Source organism: Panthera tigris, chromosome B2 (assembly GCF_018350195.1).
Source record: "Panthera tigris isolate Pti1 chromosome B2, P.tigris_Pti1_mat1.1, whole genome shotgun sequence".
Classification (NCBI taxonomy): Eukaryota; Metazoa; Chordata; class Mammalia; order Carnivora; family Felidae; genus Panthera; species Panthera tigris.
In genome coordinates, this window is record NC_056664.1 from 9,218,737 (window position 1) to 9,238,756 (window position 20,020).

At 44.0% G+C, this 20,020-nt stretch overlaps 1 protein-coding gene across 5 annotated transcripts in view; it reads left to right on the forward strand.

Annotated features, from left to right (window-relative positions):
• MBOAT1 (membrane bound O-acyltransferase domain containing 1) overlaps positions 1 to 20,020 on the forward strand; it is a 106,362-nt gene that overhangs the window by 14,665 nt on the left and 71,677 nt on the right. For 4 of the 5 annotated variants that reach the window (XM_042985619.1, XM_042985618.1, XM_042985615.1 and 1 more), the window contains exon 2: positions 18,151 to 18,186. The exons of the other annotated variant lie outside the window; for it this stretch is intronic. In XM_042985619.1, the coding sequence (XP_042841553.1) occupies positions 18,151 to 18,186 (36 nt within the window). The remainder of the gene's footprint in view (positions 1 to 18,150; positions 18,187 to 20,020) is intronic. 5 annotated transcript variants of the gene reach the window in all.

Sequence of the window (20,020 nt, forward strand, 5' to 3'; positions counted from 1 at the left end):
TGGGGTGCTTTACTCTAGAAAAAAGATCATGTAAAGCAGCGTGGCTATTTCTTGTCTGCTAGGGCTTGTTGAGCTGTTTTTCTTCCCTTCTCCATTCTTCTCCAAACAATACATGTTCATTTGCCTGCAGATTATTTAACGGAAGGGGAGAAAACCAGCATTTCTATGAAATTATATTCCGAGAGTCAGTTTATGTGGAGGAAAGGACAAAATGATTTTTAATTTTTTGTTTTTCATGTAATGGTGGAGTTTACAAAAGAGTATAGTGGTAGACTATTTTACATTTATTTTTGTAATCTCAGCCTCATTGAGCTAACATTTACCTCAGTTTTATAGTTAGCTTTACTAAGCTGCAAAACTGAAGTTGACTTACGTGGTGTTTATCTTTCTACTGAAGCATTTAGAGCATCTTTAGACATATCTTTATCTGATTGCCAGTTCTGCTATCTTAGGTTAAAGGAAGGGCAGAATGTGGCTGTAAACTAAAAATCATTTCCTCAGGATTTAGGTTGGGGCTCAATTTCTTCATACCAACGAATGAGGAATTATAAGTGTGCCCCTTTGAGAGCTGAAACCGCGGAGAGAATTTTAAGGCAGGTAGTAGGCTATGAAACTGTTTCGAAACTGACCACTTATAAGTTTGTATGAGAGCTGGAAAGCCAGATCTTGTGTACTTGGCAGCCTTGAAACTTTTATTAGACTAATGCGTGTCTAGCTTTGGTCCTCTGTTGCAGTTTCCAGAAGAATTGGAGCAGGTAGAAAAGAGCAGCGAAAATGGTTCTAAGAACAATTGAACTTGACAATTACGTGAAGTTTGCTACACAGAAGGAAATAACCTCAGGTGAAAAAGTGACTAAGGATAGCCAAAGCCACAGATCATGGAGAGCCATCAGTGAAGACCTTAAAATGCAGGGTAGGTGACCATAAGTGGGGTGTACCACTAACGCACCTCGTTTCCCCACAAAGGCCTTGAATGTGGTGGCCTTTGTTGTATTATTTTGTAATCAGCCCTCATAAACTCAAGTGAAAGGTACCAAGGTCTTAGCAGTATTTTAAGAAAAGACTTGCACATCTTTTAAAGATGGCCCTTTGCTTCGTAATAGATGGGTCACATTCTTTGGTAATTAAAAAAAAAAACTTACCGTTTTGGAATAATTTTAGATTTATAGAAAAGTTGTAACGATAGCACAGGGAGTTTTTATGTATGCCTCACCCAGTTTTCCCCAGCGTCAACATCGTATGTGGTACATCTGTCAAAATGACAAAAAGCCAACGCGAATATATAACTATTAAATAAATTCCAGAGTTTTTGAATTTCACCAAATTTTCCATTCATGCGCTCTTTTTATTCCAGGGTCCTGTACCTTACAGTTCACTCATTTAAAGTATACGGTTCAAGGGGCGCCTGGGTGGCGCAGTCGGTTAAGCGTCCGACTTCAGCCAGGTCACGATTTCGCGGTCCGTGAGTTCGAGCCCCGAGTCAGGCTCTGGGCTGATGGCTCCGAGCCTGGAGCCTGTTTCCGATTCTGTGTCTCCCTCTCTCTCTGCCCCTCCCCCGTTCATGCTCTGTCTCTCTCTGTCCCAAAGATAAAAAAAAAAAAAAAAAAAAAAGTTGAAAAAAAAAATAAAGTATACGGTTCAAAATGTTTTTTAGTATAGTCACAGAGTTGTGTAACCATTGTCACAAGCTAATTTTGGAACATTTCTGTCCCCCACCCCAGAGAAAGGCCCATGTCATTAGCAGTTCCTGTTTCTTCCTAAATCCTGCCTCTCCGTGTCTGCCCCTCCCCGTCCCTGGCAACCCCTAACCTACATTCTCTCTCTATAGATTGACCTATCCTGGCTGTTTCCTGTAAGTGCAGTCATATAATATGTGTCTTTGTGATTGGCTTCTTCACTTTTCAAGGGTCTTTGGTGATTTTTGATTGGGTGCTCATGCGTCGTTGCTCTGTTGTACTTCAACTGTGGGGATGTTTTGAGACCTGGCTTTAAAGCGCAGCCCTTTTAAAAAACATTTGGGTTCCCCTTCTGCCGGGACACCTGGGAGTATTCCCAATCCAGGCTCACTTAAATTGTACTTTCTGCTTTGGACTTTTTTTTTTTTTTTTGGGCCATACAGGGCATGTAAATTTAGGCCTCCAAACTCTCATTCTCAGGGAGTCTTTGCACGTTTCGGCTCTCCACCGAGAGTCGCGCCCCTATGAACACACACCCCACTGTCTTGGCTGTGGGGAGGGCGGTTTTCCCTAGTTAGCCGTTGCCTTTCAGGGCTTACGGAGCAGTCCTGACTTCAAGACGCGTCTTCACTTTTTGCCGAGTCTCCAGTTCTTGCTCCCGTCTCTCCGTTCTCAGCCTGCCTGCCTGGTCTCTGGTGCCCGGGCTCTGGACTGTCTGGAGCACATGCCAGATATCCTACACGTCTGATTTCTGCTTTCTTGCATTTCTGGCTTCTGAGGAATTTTCCCACCAGTTCAGCTGTGCATGAAAATGATCAAGCGTGGCAATATGAGCTCATGTTTAGCTTAACAAATATAGATGGCAGCACGTAGGAGTATTTATAGATGTGTGTATGTTCCAGAGTTAGTGTATACACATAGTTCCTTGTGCTTTCAGCTGAAAGGGTCTGCAGGCAGTGACACTCCGTTAGCGGTGAGGACGCCTGTCCCCACATGTTGGTTTCTGATACTTTTCTCCGAAACCAGAACAAAAGCTCATGGTGAGAAGGTCCGAATGACTAGAGGTAGAAAGATTTGAGCAACAAAGTAAAGAAGGCTTAAATTGTAGGAGTATCAAGAAGTAGAAATTATAGGTCTGTCATCTACCGATGATAAGCCAAAGTATAGAATGAACATCACTGAGTTCCTACTGATATAAAATAATTGAATAAGTGAATACATGGGGCAAAATAGACGAATCTCCTTGCAGAAGAATTCTTCCTTGCGGAAGAATTCCAAATGATACCGGTGGTGTAACTTTCCACTCTGCAAGTGTGGGCTGTGCGTTGTGACTTCCTTCCAAAAGGATGGTGTAGAAAGGGAAGGTGGGGCAGAGTAAATGTACAGTGCAGGAACCTAACAAACATGACCTCAGCCATGTGACAAAGGTCAGGATCCACAGTGATAATTATACTGGTAGTATGTTCCCCTTAATACGGTGTGGGGAAAGTGACACTTTATTTCTGCGATCGTCCTTTCCAAAACCCATAACCCTCTTCTAATTATGAGAAAAACCTCAGACAAACATGAGTTGAGGGAGTTCACAAAATACCAGACTAGTACTCCTCAAAGTGTCAAGGTCATCAAAAACAAGGAAAGTTTGAGAAACTGTCATAACCAAGAGGAGCCTAAGGAGACGTGACAATGAAATGTCGTGTGGTTTCCTGGATGGGATCCTGGGACAGAAAACGAGCATTACGTAAAAACTAAAGGAATCTGCATGAAGTATGTATTTTAGTTAATACTAGTGTATCAACATTGGTTCGTTAACTGTGGCAAATTGCCATACGATGTAAGATGTAAGGGGAAACTGCAGGGTGTGTGGAAATTCTCTGCAATGTCTTTGTAATTTTGTGTAAATCTAAAACTGTTCTAAAAAAATAAGGTCTATTTAAAAATTGATGCTTTTTTTCGGGGTGCCTGGGTAGCTCAGTCAGTCGGGCATCCAGCTTCAGCTCAGGTCACGATTTCGTGATTTGTGAGTTCAAGCCCCGCGTGGGGCTCACTACTATCAGCCTTGAAGCTGTCAGCGTAGAGCCCGCTTCAGAGCCTCTGTCCCCCGCTCTCTGTGCCCCTTCCCTGCTTGCTCGCGCTCTCTATCAAAAATAAATAAATAAACATAAAAAAAGCATCAGGTTTTTTTAGTTTTTATTTATTTTGAGAGGAAGAAACAGAGAGGGAGGGAGGGAGAGAAGGAGAGAGAGAGAGAGAGAGAGAGAGAGAGAGAGAGAGAGAGAGAAAGTATGGGAGAGGGGCAGAGAGAGAAGGAGAGAGAGAATCTGCTGTCAGCACAGAGCTCTATTCGGGACTCCATCCCATGAACTGTGAGATCATGACCTGAGCTGAAATCAAGAGTTGGGGGCTTAACCAACTGAGCCACCCGGGTACCCCAGCTTTTCATTTTTTTTACTTACTAATATACAGTGTTGTATTCGTTTCAGGTATGCAGTATAGTGATTCACCAGTTCTGTACATTTCTCAGTGCTCATCACGAGTGTACCCTTAATCCCCTTCACCTTTTTTTACCCATCCCCCCACCCGGATGCTTTTTGTATTTAAAGTAGGATTGTTAGTTGTGCTGTCACTGTGAACGTTGAACTCCTCATATTGTCAGAAATGGAAGTTGGGACCAGTATGTTTTTAGAAAATTTCCTAGTCAGAAACATGGAAAGAAAACGTGCAGTTCTGCTGGTCCATGTTCGTGCTTTAGAATTACTTTTTACTGTAAGGTTCGATTTATGAAAATCTTTGCATGTGTCTAAGTCACTTTCAGTAAAGGTGGGAGGGAGTTTTGGTTCATCCTGACTCCTCAGGCTCCAAATCAGGTGACTTTAGCGAATGAATGGTTGTTTCATAAGGTAAATATTTCTCTTGTAACATCAGACAACAGAACCACCCCAAACCAAGCTCTCCATGCACTCACCATCGCTCACTGAGATAGTTCCTCCTTGGAAATGCTCTTCTGCTACTCACTTCTCCATGCAAACAGCACATATTGATGAAGCCACAAGAATCCATGCAAAAATCTTGTAAGGAACAATGGAATACTAGCTGTATAAAAGGAGACTAGAGTTTAGACACACGCTGCGCAATTGATGTTTGGGGTTCCCTCTGAGATCTGTCCTGTGAACTCACCTGGCTCTAGGGGAGTAGGAAGAAAGGTGGAATAGCATGTGGGGAAGCTGGGTTCTAAGCTGAGAGCCAGTATTTATTAGACACGTATTGGACAAGCTATTTAGACGTTCTGAGCCTGATTCCTGGTTTGTAAAACAAGCCAATAATATCTACAGTGAGGGGTTGTTGTGAATATCAACACCTCACCTACCTATCACCTGGGAACGCGTGTGCAGACCGGTCAGGAAACAGGTCGGTGTCATTTGCTGTCATTTCCCCATCGCCAGCTCCATCACACTTCTGAATCTAATAGGGATGCCAGTGTCACAGCACAGAACTTCAGCGAGATGGGTGTGGGTGGTGTTCGGCTAATATCCGGTGAATGGAAGAAAAGACCTGCCGTTGCAGGTGCTGGGGAGGAAGGAATTTAGGGTACTTCAAGGCAGAAAAGATGGGGCAGAGGGAGGAGTGAGTAAAGATACGGTGACGGGTGGAAGGAAAGCTTTTTTTTTTTTTTTTTTTTTTTGACCGTGAGATCTAAGCTGATATGTGAGTAGGTTTCGTGTACCTAGGAAGTGTGAAAGAACTTCTTATCAGGTAAACATTACTTATCATCTGAAAATGCTGGGGTTGTTAGTTGGGGTGTGTTCACAGCCACCAGCATGGCTTTGCATGTGGGAATATTAAGAAAATCAGCTGTCTTCTAAAGCAGATGGTGAGACACAGTTTTTTTTGCTTATTTATCAGACAGTTGGGTATATAAAAGATACAAGTTCTCTTCGGATAGAAAGGAAAATGCAGCTTGATTCCCGAGGGAGTATGGGCCATAGGTATACTTATTCCGCCTTATGGCATTATTTCTCCTTTCAGCTTCTGGTCGTCATGCTTATCTAGCTATAAATAAAACTTTTTACAGTGAGTGCTTCCTATATGCTGTGCTAAACACTCGGCACGGATGATCTCGTGTAAGCCACGCCACAACCCTATGTGGTAAATAATATTTTCCCGGAAAAAAACGGAAGGGTATGTGACTTGTGTAAGATCCCATGGATTTTGACCCAGGAATTTAGGGTTCCAACCCTGGACTCTTATCCACTCTTGTACTTTATGTCTAAGGGTATGGAGCACAGCCTCAAAACAGGAATCATTAGGGGAATATTTGGTAAATCTGGGAATGAACTAGATAGAATACAAAGCAATTTTGCAGCTGCCCCATTTGGCTTGTGCAGTGGGGTACAGTGATCCAGGAGACATGTCTTGCTCTCCTGTGCAAGAGCAGGTGGTCACAGCAGATCACGCTGTGTGGTGTAGTCACAGCTCCCCAAAGCTGTTAGCTTTTAAGAAGGACACTGGAAAACTGAGGCATGGCTGACCGAAGGTGAGCAGGAAGCTAATTCATATGAGGATTGTTGAGGAAGAAGGGGTGTTTAAGTTAAAAGCCTCAGGAATGATAGGATAGCAGTTTTCAGATATTTGAAGAATATAGTTATTCTGTGTCCTTAGCAGAGTTAAACTCATTGGACAGAAGCTTTAGGGAGGTAGGTCATAAAATTCGTCATAAAATTCCTTATTGCTGTGCGTTGCATAGATAAAAGAATTGATGACCAGTGGAGTTCACGAGTCCCCATCCCCGGCAGGATTCAAGCAGAGGCTGTATGATGATGGTGCCTGTCTTCAGGAACTACACCCTTCCTTTCCTGACGTCCCTACACGCGTGTCCTGAGTTCTGTTTCGTGTCCAGCTGCCACTCCATGTGATTCTTGTTTTAGTATTAATTGCCAAATAAGTCAGTGGTTTGAGGAGCAAAGTTTCTCCGTAGGCACTTAAAGATCATGAGAGCCCAGGATGTCTGGGGCTCAGTTGGTTGAGCATCTGAACCTTGATTTTGGCTCAAGGTCATGATCACAGGGTCGTGGGTTAGAGCTCCGTGTCAGGCTCTGTGCTGAGTGTGCAGCCTTCCCGAGACTCTCTTTCTCTCTCTCTCTTCCTTTCTCCAGCTCTTACCCTCTCTCCCACTTGTGTTCTCTCTCTTTTTAAAATAAAATTAGGGGCGCCTGGGTGGCGCAGTCGGTTAAGCGTCCGACTTCAGCCAGGTCACGATCTCGCGGTCCGTGAGTTCGAGCCCCGCGTCAGGCTCTGGGCTGATGGCTCGGAGCCTGGAGCCTGTTTCCGATTCTGTGTCTCCCTCTCTCTCTGCCCCTCCCCCGTTCATGCTCTGTCTCTCTCTGTCCCAAAAATAAATAAAAAACGTTGCAAAAAAAATTTAAAATAAAATTAAAAAAAAAAAGATCATAAGATCTCTAAATGTTAAGCAGTAGAGGAACAGATTAAATTATGCTATTTAATGGAACCATATACAAATATTAGAAGGAAGGCAGATTGAAAGATATCTATCACACTGAGTAAAAGCAAGTTGCTGAACAGCATGTATATTATGATCCCATCTCCCATTTAAATTAAAAAAAAAATCAATTTGCTCTTTCTTTCTCTCTCTGTCTTTAGTTCTGGAATGATAGTTACCAAAATGTAGCTAGTGGTCTCATCCCAGTGGCCTTGACCCTCGCAATAATCATCCAGATTATTGGGAAGGGTGAAGGAAACTTTAAAATTTTACATCTGTGTTTGTGTGTGTTTAACAGCCATAGTATTTTGGCATTTAAAATCTATAAAAAGAAAGAGCTTCAAGACCCAAAGGGATGACGTAGTTGTGCAAGATGACGGGTGATGTGGCGGTTACTTTGTGGCTCACCCAGTTGTGAACCCAATAGGGTTGCAGAGGAAGATGTCAGAAGAGGAAGAAGATGGGGCTGTTATGCACTTGGGGTTTTGAGTATCTAGGCAAATGGGACTACTTTTGACAGGAATGAGGAAACTGGAAATAGAGGTTGCTTTACAATGTGACTTCTGCTTGGGCCACATTGAGATGAGAGCAGGATTTCAAAATGGACATGTCCCGAAGGGAAAGCGAGCTGTGAGCCATCAGAGCTGAGAAGTTGGAGGTTTGGAGATCACTGGCATCTGGGGGCAGATGAAGCCAGAAAAGGTGTGAAGTTGGGGGAGGGCAGAGGGGGTGACCTGAGACCACGGAGACTCAGTTTGCCCTGGCGAGTGATCCTGCTGAGCACCGTGCACATTGGGGAGCCAGGAAAAGGTAATTGAGCCGAGTAGCTTGGAGATGGGGGAGGGGCGGGGGAGGGTGTTACAGGGGCCCGAGGTGGGAGGAAATGGATGTCTGTGTAGACCACTCAAGAGAGAAATCTGGGGACTTTGAAGAAGAGAGACAAGAAACAATGGCGGGAAGGATCAAGGGGAGTTTGGTTTTGTTTTTTAAGACAGAGGGGAGTTGTCCTTGTTTGAAGACAGCAGTGAAGTCGAAACCTGGGGAGAAGAAGCTGACCGACGTGGTGGTGCAGAGTGGACTGAATGTCAGGAGGGATGAGGTCAAACCCCTGGTCAGCTGAGGACCCCGAGAGAAGGTCCGCTCTCCACCCAGGAGGTAGGGATGGACTTGACTCGCTTCAGCGTGGAGATGGGAAGAAGGTGGGGTGCTCCTGCTGAATAGCCTTGGCTTTGGATTTTGGGTGAAAATGTGGAAACTAATTTATCGGTGTTTATTGTTTGGAAAGAGTGAAGTGGATGGGAGCTTCAAAAGGTTGGGATTGGGCTCAGTGTGTCCGAAAGGCACATCCAACGGGCCTAAGGCATCCGCGGTGGTTCAGAGTGTCCGTGGTCTACGGCACTCATTCCTAACCAGCAGTCACCATCAGAACCATCTGGGTGGCTTTGGAAACCCAGGGATGCCCGGGTCCCACCCTTGATCTTTCGGAGTCTGAATTTCCTACGAAGTCCTCGTCTGGGACTCTTAGGAATTTAAAGATTCCATGTTCCGTTCAGGAGCTGCTGGGGATATGCCGGCTGCCTTGAGGAGGAAGCGTGACTTTCCAGAGCATAAATAGCCTTGAGTACTGTGTGAAGGCTCGTCTGAGCATTGGCTCCTTGAGGGACTTGTGAAGTTTTGCGCACTTGGGAATTCCAGTCTCCCCTGGTGATCGGGCAACTTACTATTTCTCAGGCAGAGCCAGCCTTCGTATGTGCGGGTATGCGTGTGTTTACTGTTCTTAGCCTGCCGTGTCTCCTTCCAACTCAACTCCAAGGCGTGTCTGAATACCCCCCGAGTCCTTTTTCTCTGGGTGTTCTTCAGGTTCTCAGGGTGGCCTCTTATGCTCCATATGGTGTTCCCATTTCACTTTTAAATGTAGGAAGAAAACCAGCGTTCTGTTAAGTTTCTTCCTGTCTTGCCCTGACCGATGGAAATGATTCTGTTTCTGCTTACTGCTTTGTATGAATTAATCCAGGAGTCTCCCTCTTAGTGATGTGACTCTCTTTTCTTTCTTCTCGTCTGTGTTGGAGATGGAGGTTGCTGAATCTCTTCTGGTTTTGGGCGTTATTTTAAATTTGTAACAATAGGAATCTGGAACTGTTTTCACAGGAGAAGTGAGAAGGAGAGGGGTGCTCTGCAGGACCCCAGCGCAGAGACTCCACCTGGAGAACACTCCCCATGAAGTGTGCGTGGAGGAGCCATTTGGCCGTGTGCAAAAAATATGTCACATGTAATTTTGTCATGGGATTTTCAGAATTATCCTAATGACAATCTCATTCCCGTCCTCATTTGGTAGACCAGAGCCAGGCTCATTGAGATCAGATCACTTGCCCAAGGACACCCAGCTGGCTAGTGGCAGAACTGGTTGTCTCATCCCAATGTCTGTGCGCTTTCCCCTGTGGCTGCTTACTACCTTGTTCGTGTCTTCAGAATTAATAAGATGTGCCCACGATAAGAAGGCTAGGCCTTTGAATTAAATGGTTATTGCAAATGGAGTTGCTGGTGTTGAAACATTCCAGACGCCCTAGGAATCCTGTCTTATGTCCTTGGGAGGACTTTATGGTTGATATCTGAAATGAGCAAATTGTGATGGCCAGAGATGTTTCAGAGGAATAAACATAGGTTATTTTTATCCCCAAGATGTTTAAGTTTGAAGTCAGTGTTTCCAAACAACTTGGTAAATAGTTTTATAACCATGTTTACACGTCGCAAGGTTTTGCTTAAAGCTGAATGGCTTCTCCTTTTCTTTCCACATTTCCAAATGTGGAACTCGTTCATTAACTAGAAATCGATCATTGGGAATAGCTCTAGTCTCTGTGGTTTTCTTCTCAATTTCTGGTTAGTTTATTTACTTTCAGGAGTCAGTGACTTTTTTCTCATGTGGTTTTCTTAAGTCCCAGACCCGGTTAGAGTTTAAACCCGTTTACATTGTCTGAGATGTGCCTTTGATAGAATATTCTTGTTTGTGCTCCTTCTTCAAGGGCTGCCCCAGGGCCCTGCCTCAAAGCCATGGGAGTTTAGGCTGGTGTCTATGAGTCCTGATTCAGGCCAGTGGCCAGCCGGGGAAGAGCTTGTGCAGTCAACTTATTCCAAACATCAAGCTCTTATGTTTCCACATAGTCCCACTACAGCCTGCCTCCCTCCCTCTCTGTCTTCCCTCCTCCTTTACTTCCCCCTCCCCTCCCCTCCCCTTCCCTCCCCTTCCCTCCCCTTCCCTCCTCTCCCCTCCCCTCCCCTCCCCTCCCCTCCTTAGCCTCTCTTTCTGTTTCTCATTCCCTCACCCTGGGTTTTAGGAATGGTGACGAAAATCAGGGCACATGGGTTTTTAAGTGCTTGGGACTGGAGAGTGAGGACAGTCGGAATGGTAGACCAGAAGCACCACTGAAAATGGACTCCCTGCTTGTGCAGCCACTATGGAAAGCAGTATGGAGATGTCTCAGAATCCTAAAAATAGAACTACTCTGTGATCCAGCAATCCCTTTTCCAAGTATATACACAGAGGAAATCAAATCACTATCTGGAAGAGATAACTGCACCCCCGTGTTCATTGTGGCATTATTCATAATAGCCAAGACATGGAAACAACCGAGGTGTCCATTGATGGATGAATGGATAATGATTATGTATATACACACACACACACACATATATATATATATATATATATATATATATATATTCCACTGTAAAGATACATACAGTGGAATATTATCCCCCCAAAAGAGAAGGAAATCCTGCCATTTGTGACAACATGGATGAATGTTGAGGACACTCTGCTAGGGGAGATGAGTCGGACAAAGACGAATACTGTATGGTCTCACTTATATGCAAATCAAGAAAAGCTGATTTTGTCTTCAATCACATGGAAAAGCTTTTGACTCTTGTTCTGGGGGCAGGGAGGGGTGTGGTGAAGATAGAGTACCTGTGGGTGCTGAAGCTTCCAGCAAATTCCAGCCCTCTCACCCCCATTTCCTTCCTCCCAATCACTTATTGATGTGAAGCAGCAGGTGAAGGCAGGGAGCCAGGACTGAGCTGGGGTTAACTGCCTGGGACGCCTTGGGCAATTTACCGATCTTTCTCTGTTGGGCACTGTCCTAGGTGCTAGGCTTACAAAGATGAGTATAACTTCCTCTTTGCCTGTAGAGAACTCAAACTTAGCCAGAATATGGGCCCACAAACAAATAATTACAGACACGTGGGGGCTGCTTACCATCTAGCGATTGAGGCCCGGCCATCAGCCTTGGCTAAGTGATGAGGGTCCTGCTTTCCAGGGGGGCGTTGCCTTGTCTGCCTTTCTGCCAGGATGGGCTTCTAACCCTGGGTTGCTGCTAGCTAGTCTCTGTCCACTTCTTGTGGATGGCTTCACTGCAGACAGTGTCCCATCCTCCTCCTGTCCCTGCAAGATGACCGTCTGCAGGATGACCGGGGATGCTGTGATCATCAGACCCGGCTTTTGCCGGCCAGGCTGGACTTCCTGTCAGTGCCAGCACCTGAACAGCCCCCTAGCGTGCCCTCACCGGTGGCCCTCTTCCTGCACATCTTGCTGTGAGGTACTGGCTGGAGACCCCCGGCGTTCCTAAAGTACCTTTCAATTTTAGGGCAAGTAATGGCAAAGGTTTTGGAGCCGGGTGGCAACCCTTTTGGGGAACAGCAATAACTTGGTGGAGTCACAGCTCTTCAGGGTCCTGTTCTTAACTTTGCTAGTTAGTCTAGAGTCTTGATTTTTGTTGGGGTACTTAGACTTGATGGGACTGGACTCAGGGATGGACACCAACCAAACAGAATACCTTTTTATCCGTTCACTGTGGCTAATACAATTGACATGCAGGGCAGAAATCCTGATGTTGGGTAGTCATTCCATTCACATCCCATGTAGGAAACTTTTCCTACAAATTGCAAGTATAATCAGAAGTAAAGGGAGTCAGTTGGGTGGGCATCATGGTCATGGTGATTGAGCCATGTTAGTCAGATGGACCCCGTTGCATCATATTTGGTACCTGGGCCACCTAGTTGTGGTACCTGTTCACCCATAGCGTATTCACGTACTCAAAATTTTTTTTCTTTTTCTTTTGTTGTTTAATAGAATCCTTGCAGACCTCCCCTTTCTGTAAACACATTATCTTTTCCGGGTAGGTCATAGTACCGTGGATTAAATTATCGTTTATTTTAGTTACATTCCAGCCTCAAGGACAGGGCTGCCTGCCAGATACCTTGAGTGAGAGAGTAATGAAGGGGAGCAGAGGACAGGGAATTCTCTTTGGCTGTAGTCATAGCCTCACCTCTCTGGAGAGGAGCGAATGATAAGGCCAGGGGACTTTCAACGACTGAAGAGTGCTGTATGTCAACTTGTTTTGGTAAATGTCACACCAGTCCTTTCCATTGTGTTTTCCGAGGTTTTCCTCCGTCAGTGATAACTTATTCATTATGTTCCAGGGTTACAATAACGGTTGGGATGTGAGGGTTCGTTCCATTTTCACCCCTTCCTATGGGCTGTGAATCAATTGAGAAATACTCATAGGTCTCAGGCTGCTGGATGTCAGCTTTGATACTGGGAAAGCTAAACTGGAGATGTCAGTATGGCTCTGGGGCTAACGAGAAGCTCCCACAAACCTGGATTGAGCTGATCTATCCCAGTGGCAGGTTGAGCAGCTGCCTGGGGGGCTTGCCCCTTGGTGGGAAGAGGAGTGGAAGACTGAGCAGCCTTCGGGAAGGCATCTCAGGAGAGAGTCCAGACTCTGAAGGCACTGCTCCCTCCCTTCTAGGAAGCAAGGGTCCCCCTAGTGTCAATCATACCCTCCCTTGGGCAGACTGAGTGAGGGGAGGAGAAAATGGAGAGGGTTTCTGCCCAGTGTTCTAGCAAGGAAAAGTCTTTGATTATGAGGGGGCCCAGGGGGAAAGGTTATTGGCCTGGAAAGGTTTGAATAACCTTTGGTTTGAGTAAATACTCAAATTCTTGTAGCAACCCTAAAAGTAGGTCGATACTACCGTCTTATGACTGAGGAATTGGAGTAATTTGTTCAGGGTCACCCAGGTCTGTGGAAGAGAGCAGGGACTTAAATCCACGTCCCCCTGACTCAAAATCTAGGCTATATCCTATCACACCAACTTGTTTATGAGAAGTCGTGTGTGCTGCTATCCCTTCCTTAAATTCACTGTGGCTGTAAAATAATCTCCTAGTAATCCAAGGCACGAGATGGTAAATATATGTACCTGTGCCCTTTAATTGTGCTCTACATGCACAGTGTCCTCTTAGCATGACTGCTTCTTTAACTTCTCATTCCCATGCAGATATGAGCTCTCTCTGATGCTCATAAGGTTTGTGTCTCCCATGTGTGAGGATCAGCGATGCCTCTTGCTTGAGTTGTCTGTTGGCCTCGCTTCACCCCTTTCTCAAGAAGGCGGGGGCCAAGGCACTTGCTGTTTTCCTACCAAGTGTAGCATGTAGCACAATGCCTGGACCCACACAAGCTCTGTGGGATTGTTTGTTCAATTGAATAAATGTCTGGATCCACTTTAGCGTGCAAGAGAGGAGGACTAGATGGAGAAAGAAGGCCAGAAAGAGAAAGTAGAATTAAGTGGGGCGGGAAGAAGGAGAGGACAGAAGGGAGGCGATAAGAAATACATTTTATTTAGTTATTTATTATTGTTTTTTTTTTAGAGAGAGAGAGAGAACACAAGCAGGGGAGAGGGGTGGAGAGAGGAGAGAGAGAGGAGGAGGAGGAGGAGGAGGAGGAGGAGGAGGAGAGAGAGAGAGAGAGAGAGAGAGAGAGAGAGAATATCTCAAGCAGGTTCCATACTCAGCACAGAGCCAGATGTGGGGCTTGATCCCATGACCCTGGGATTATGATCTGAGCCAAAATCAAGAGTTGGATGCTCAACCGACTGAGCCAGCCGGGTGCCCCAGGAAAATACAGTTTAAAAAGAAGAGGAAAGGAGAGGTTGCATGGTGGGCATTTGACATGGGCCAGGATATTATGCCTCCTCTAGCTGAGACCTCTAGTCCTCTCCCTTTTTGGAGGCTCTGACAACACTTGTCTTTGGCGGAACTTGAGGAAGGCGTCACCACAGCAGTGGCCAGGGAGGCCTCTTTTGTCGCCAGAGTGTCACTCATAATTCATCTGCAGCAGCCACCCAGGTGGGAAATGCCCTCAACAGGCAAGTACTTTGGCGGCTGACAAGTAGGCAAGAGGCAAGGTTAATAAATCCACCTGGTTTCTATTTTTAGCATGCTGTTAGCACTGCCTAAAGCTGATTGGCCCAAGGTAATCATTTGCTACTTTATTCTCTTTTAATTATAGGTCTCATTAAACTCAGTTTTGGCTACATTAAACTTTAATTCTTAAATTTTAAGTTCCAGATATTTTATCGTTTTTGGTGTACCTGTAAGTGGGATTGTTTTCGTAATTTCTCTTTCTGCTGTTTCATTATTAGCGTGTAGGAGTGTGACAGATTTCTGTACATTGATTTCATATCTTGTGATCTTACTGAGTTCATTTATCAATTCTAATAGTTTTTTGGTGGAGTCTTTAGGGTTTTCTATATATAATAGTATGTCATTTGCAAATAGTGACCGTTTTACGTCTTCCTTACCAGTCTGGATGCCTTTTATTTCTTTCTGTTGTCTGATTGCTATGGTTAGGACTTCCAACACCATGTTGAGTAAAAGTGGTGAGAGTAGACATCCTTGTCTTGTTCCTGATGTCAGAGGAAAGACTCAGTTTTTCACCATTGAGTAGGATGTTTGCTGTGGGTTTTTCATGTATGGCTTTTATTATGTTGAGATAAGTTCTCTCTAAACCTACTTTGCTCAGGAGCTTTGTCAAATGCTGTTTCTGAATCTATTGGAGTGATTGATAAATGGCTTTTATCCCTTCTCTTATTGATGTGATGTATCACGTTGATTGTTTTGCAAATATTAAATCATCCTTGTATCCCAGGAACAAATTCCACTTGATTGTGGTGTATGGTTTTTTAAAATGCATTGTTGGATTTGGTTTCCTGATATCTTATTGAGGATTTGTGTATCTATATTTATGAGAGATACTGTCCTGTAGTTCTCTTTTTTTGTGTGGTGTCTTTGTCTAGTTTTGGTATTAGGGTAATGTTGGCCTCATAAAATCAATTTGGGAGTTTTCTTTCCTCTTTTATTTTTTGGAACAGTTTGAGAAGAATAAGTATTTACTCTTTAAATGTTTAGTAAAATTTACCTGTGAAGCCATTTGGTCCTGGACTTTTGTATTTTGGGAGTTTTTTTTGATAACTGACTCAATTTCATTACTGGCAATTAGTATGTTAGAATTTTCTATTCTTCCTGCTTTAGTTTTGGTAGGTTATATGTTTCTAGGAATTTATCCATTTCTTCTAAGTTGTCCAATTTGTTGGTATATAGGTTTTCATAATATTCTGTTACATTTGTTTGTATTTCTGTGGTGTTGGTTGTTATTTCTTCTCTTTCATTAGCAGTTTTGTTTATTTGGGTCCTCTGTTGTGCGCAGTCTCTCTCTCTCTCTCTTTTGATGAGTCTGGATAGAGATTTATCAATTTTGTTGATCTTTTCCAAGAACCATCTCCTGGTTTCATCGATCTACTCTGTTATTTTTTTAGTTTCTGTATCATTTCTTTCTGTTCTGATCTTTACTTTTTCCTTCCTTTTGCCGGGCTTGGTTTTGTTTATTCTTTTTGTAGCTCCTTTAGATGTAAGGTTGTTTATTTGAGATTTTTCTTGCTTCTTGAGGTAGGCCTGTATTGCTATAAACTTCCCTCTTAGAACCACTTTCGCTGCATCCCAAAGATTTTGGACTGGTGTGTTTTGATTTTCATTTGTTTCCATGTAATATTTTATTTCTTCTATGATTTCTTGGTTGACCCATCCATTGTTTAGTAACATATTATTTAACCTCCGTGTATTTGTGCTCTTTCCAGAATTTTTCTTGGGGTTGATTTCTAGTTTTATAGCATTATGGTCAGAAAAGATACATAGGAATAAGCCAAAGAGGTGAAAGATGTCTACTCTGAAAACTATAAAACACTGATGTAAAAAATTCAAGATGATGCAAAGAAATGGAAAGACATTCCATGCTCATGGGTTGGAAGAACAAATATTGTTAAAATGTCTATACTACTCAAAGCAGCCTACACATTTAATGGAATCCCTATCAAAATACCAACAGCATTCTTCACAGAACTAGAACAAGCAATCCGAAACTTTGTGTGGAATTAAAAAAGACCTTGAAAGACCTTCAAGCAATCTTGAAAAAGAAAAATACAACTGGAGGTATCACAATTCCAGATTTCAAGTTGTATTACAAAATGGTAGTAATTAAAACAGTGTGGTACTGTCATAAAAATGGACACATAAATTAATGGAATAATTAATTTATGTGCCTGGGTGGCTCAGTCAGTTGAGCATCTGACTCTTGATTTCAGCTCAGGTCATGATCCCAGGGTCGTGGGATTGTGCGCTGGGCTCCGCACTAAGTGTGTAGCCTGCTTCAGATTCTCTCTCTCCCTCTGCCCTTCTTCTCTGCTTGCTGTCTCTAAAAAAACAAAAAAACAAAAAACAAGTGACATATATATAATGGAATGTTACGTAGCCATAAAAAAGAATGAAATCTTGCCATTTGCAACAACATGTATGGAGCTAGAGAGTATTCTGCTCAGTGAAATAAGTCAGTCAGAGAAAGACAAATACCCTATGATTTCACTCTTAGGTAGAATTTAAGAAACAAAACAAATGAGCAAAGGAAAAAAAAAAGAGACAAACCAAGAAACAGACTCTTAACTCTAGAGAACAAACTGATGGTTACCAGAGGGGAGGTGGGTAGGGGGATGGATGAAATAGGGGATGGGGAGTAAAGAGTACACTTATCATGATGAGAGACAACAACCACCACAACCACAAAAAAACAAAAGCAAAAAAAAAAAAAACAAAAACCCTCACTTGAAAGCCACCAGGGATTCTGGGACTTTTGAGCATTAGCTCCCCATTCTCCTGGGTGGTGCCATACCAATAAATTACCTTTCTTCACTGCAAAAAAAAAAAAAAAAAAAAAAAAAAGTTCTAATGAAGCCTTTCTATACCTCTAATTTGAAAACCTTTTACAAGTTTACATAAGAGATGCCATTTATTAAGTGAAGTTTTCATTAAATTCACTTGTCCATGGATATACTCTATGTTTTGAAATGGAAAAAAAACCAACTCAAATAATTGGTATTTGTTAAATGGTAGGAGGGAGAGTGGGTGCCATATTTACAGGCCAGAAATTCACACCATGTTTAAGGCAATTCAGGGTGGAATTCTGTTGGCAGATACACCGAGTACAGACAACTCTTGAGTTTAGTTAGCAAAAAAACTGGAGAAGCCGATTCTGTGACGGTGGGAGAGTGGGGTGTACACAATCCACAGCCAGTGGTGTTCACTGGAGCAGGAAGAGGTTAGGGAGCCGCCCCTGAGGGTGTGTCTGAGAGTGTGTGCTGGGGTGTCTCAGAGAGATGATGGGAGTGAACAAAGTTGGAATATTGCGGGGCCGTGTGGGGAATGATGGACAGGTCATCTGGGGAGACCAAGGGTAGTGGGATGTGGTTGGGAGAGGACTATGGGGGAAAACTGAAGTGGGTTGGAGGACATCAGTTTACCTTGGAGGTTTGTTGAAACAGCCCAAGGAGTGTGTTTTCTGGGCAACGCAGAGGTCAACTGGGTAAGGCTCCTTTGTTCAAGGAGGACACAGTCTACTAGCAGAGATGACCTGTCCACAGATACTTTGGCCACAACACACGCCGTGGTGGGTGCAGTTGGCCAGCATGAGCCGATTGCCGTGGGTGCCAGAGGGAGGGTGAGATCCTATATCTATCTATGTCTATATCTGTATCTCTATCTGTATCTCTATCTGTATCTATATCTATATATCTATAATAATTTTTTTTTAATCCAACTCTTGGCAGGTGCCTTTTACCAACTGGACACCCAGTGTATGTTTGGTGAGCTGAACTTGGAGGAAGAGTGGCTGGTGGGATAACCTTGCACCACCCAGTACCATTTGTGAATTTCCCATGCTGTCTTGTGTGGTTACCAGTGAGTTCACATGAAGTAAATCAGTTAATCATTAGCTGGCAGGTGCCAATCTGCCTGCTCTCTTTGGCTAAGTCATTTGGTCACAGCCAAGGCATTATTAATGTTTATAAGAATTTCTGAGTTAGATCCTAAAAAAAAAAAAAAAAAGAATTTCTGAGTTAGAAGGGAACTCATGGATCATTGATATGACTTCCCGATGGCACCAGTTAGAAACCTTATTCGGTCCTCAGTGATGACAGGAGTTGCCTGATGTTCCACAGGTACCAGATGTTGCTGTATCCCACGTTGAACCTGTCAACAGAGCTAGGCAGCGTTCAGCCCAGGGTTGGGGAATGGACAGCCTGACTCTGATGCCAGGTGCACTTCGAAGGGCCATCACATCTAAAATGACTTAAGTTTTAAATACTTACTTCCCAGAATTCTGTGATGCTTTTCTAACCCTGGCGTGTTTTTGTGGCATTAGCTACTTGCTAAAGATTGCAGCGATGGACTCTTCATAGTAGTAGGTAGTCAGAGCAAGACCAGCTTTTTCTCTAGAGGCAGATGGTGTCATTTGCGGTGGCCTAGAAGTCGATTCATCGAATAAGCAAGTCATGACTGTGTGCACGTTATGTACAGATTTTAGGAACTTCCCTGTTTCATTATGCGTGGGTACCCTTCAGCCTCCTCTTCCCCATAGAATTTATACCCTCGAGAACTGGTGGCAACAGGCAGTAACTTCTGCCTTGTAGTGTGGAATGGTGCAATTCACATGGGAAACAGAACAGAAAAACCACAACAGGTGAAAGGAAGTGGCATCTTGGCTTAATGGGGTTGCAAAGTGAGTAGATTGCCTTTTGAAAGTTTACACCATTGCAAAAACTAAAGTATATACTCTATAGGACTGGGAGGTTATACATAAAACCCAAAGGACGTTTCCCTCCATATTGAGATAGAATCCCTTTAATGTTTATTTATTTTTGAGACAGAGAGAGACAGAGCATGAACGGGGAGGGGCAGAGAGAGAGGGAGACACAGAATCGGAAACAGGCTCCAGGCTCTGAGCCATCAGCCCAGAGCCTGACGCGGGGCTCGAACTCATGGACCGCGAGATCGTGACCTGAGCCGAAGTCGGACGCTCAACCTACTGAGCCACCCAGGCGCCCCAAGATAGAATCCCTTTAATGCTTAACTGTGTGCTCGCAGGACATGAGTCTCCTGAGTGGCACTCCATGCCAGCTAATCTGCCCAGCTGTCATTCCTGCCATCAGGAACTTAGAGAATCTGGTATCAGAGGGAAGGGAAGGAGGGAAGTGAGGTGGCATGGTAGAGGTGGGGGGAGGTCAGTTGCACTTGGAGGGAACAAAACAAAAATGAGAAAGTGTGAAGTTTTAGCGATAGCAGGCATTTTAGGGTAATTAGAAACATTTGCCAAGTTTTGTGAAAAACCATTGTGGTTCCTTTATTGTCCATATCTACATAGCGTGGTGAATTTTTTTAAATAGATGTATTTGGGAGCTTCTGGGTGGCTCAGTCTCTTAAGCATCCGACTTCAGCTCAGGTCATGGTTGGTGAGTTCAAGCCCTGCGTCTGGCTCTGTGCTGACAGCTCCGAGCCTGGAGCCTGCTTGGGATTCTGCGTCTCCCTCTCTCTCTGCCCCTCCCCCGCCCATGCTCTGTCTCTTTCTCCTCAAAATAAACAAACGTTAACAAAGAAATTCAAATAGATGTATTGGTTATTAGAGTATCCCAAGGCAGGGAT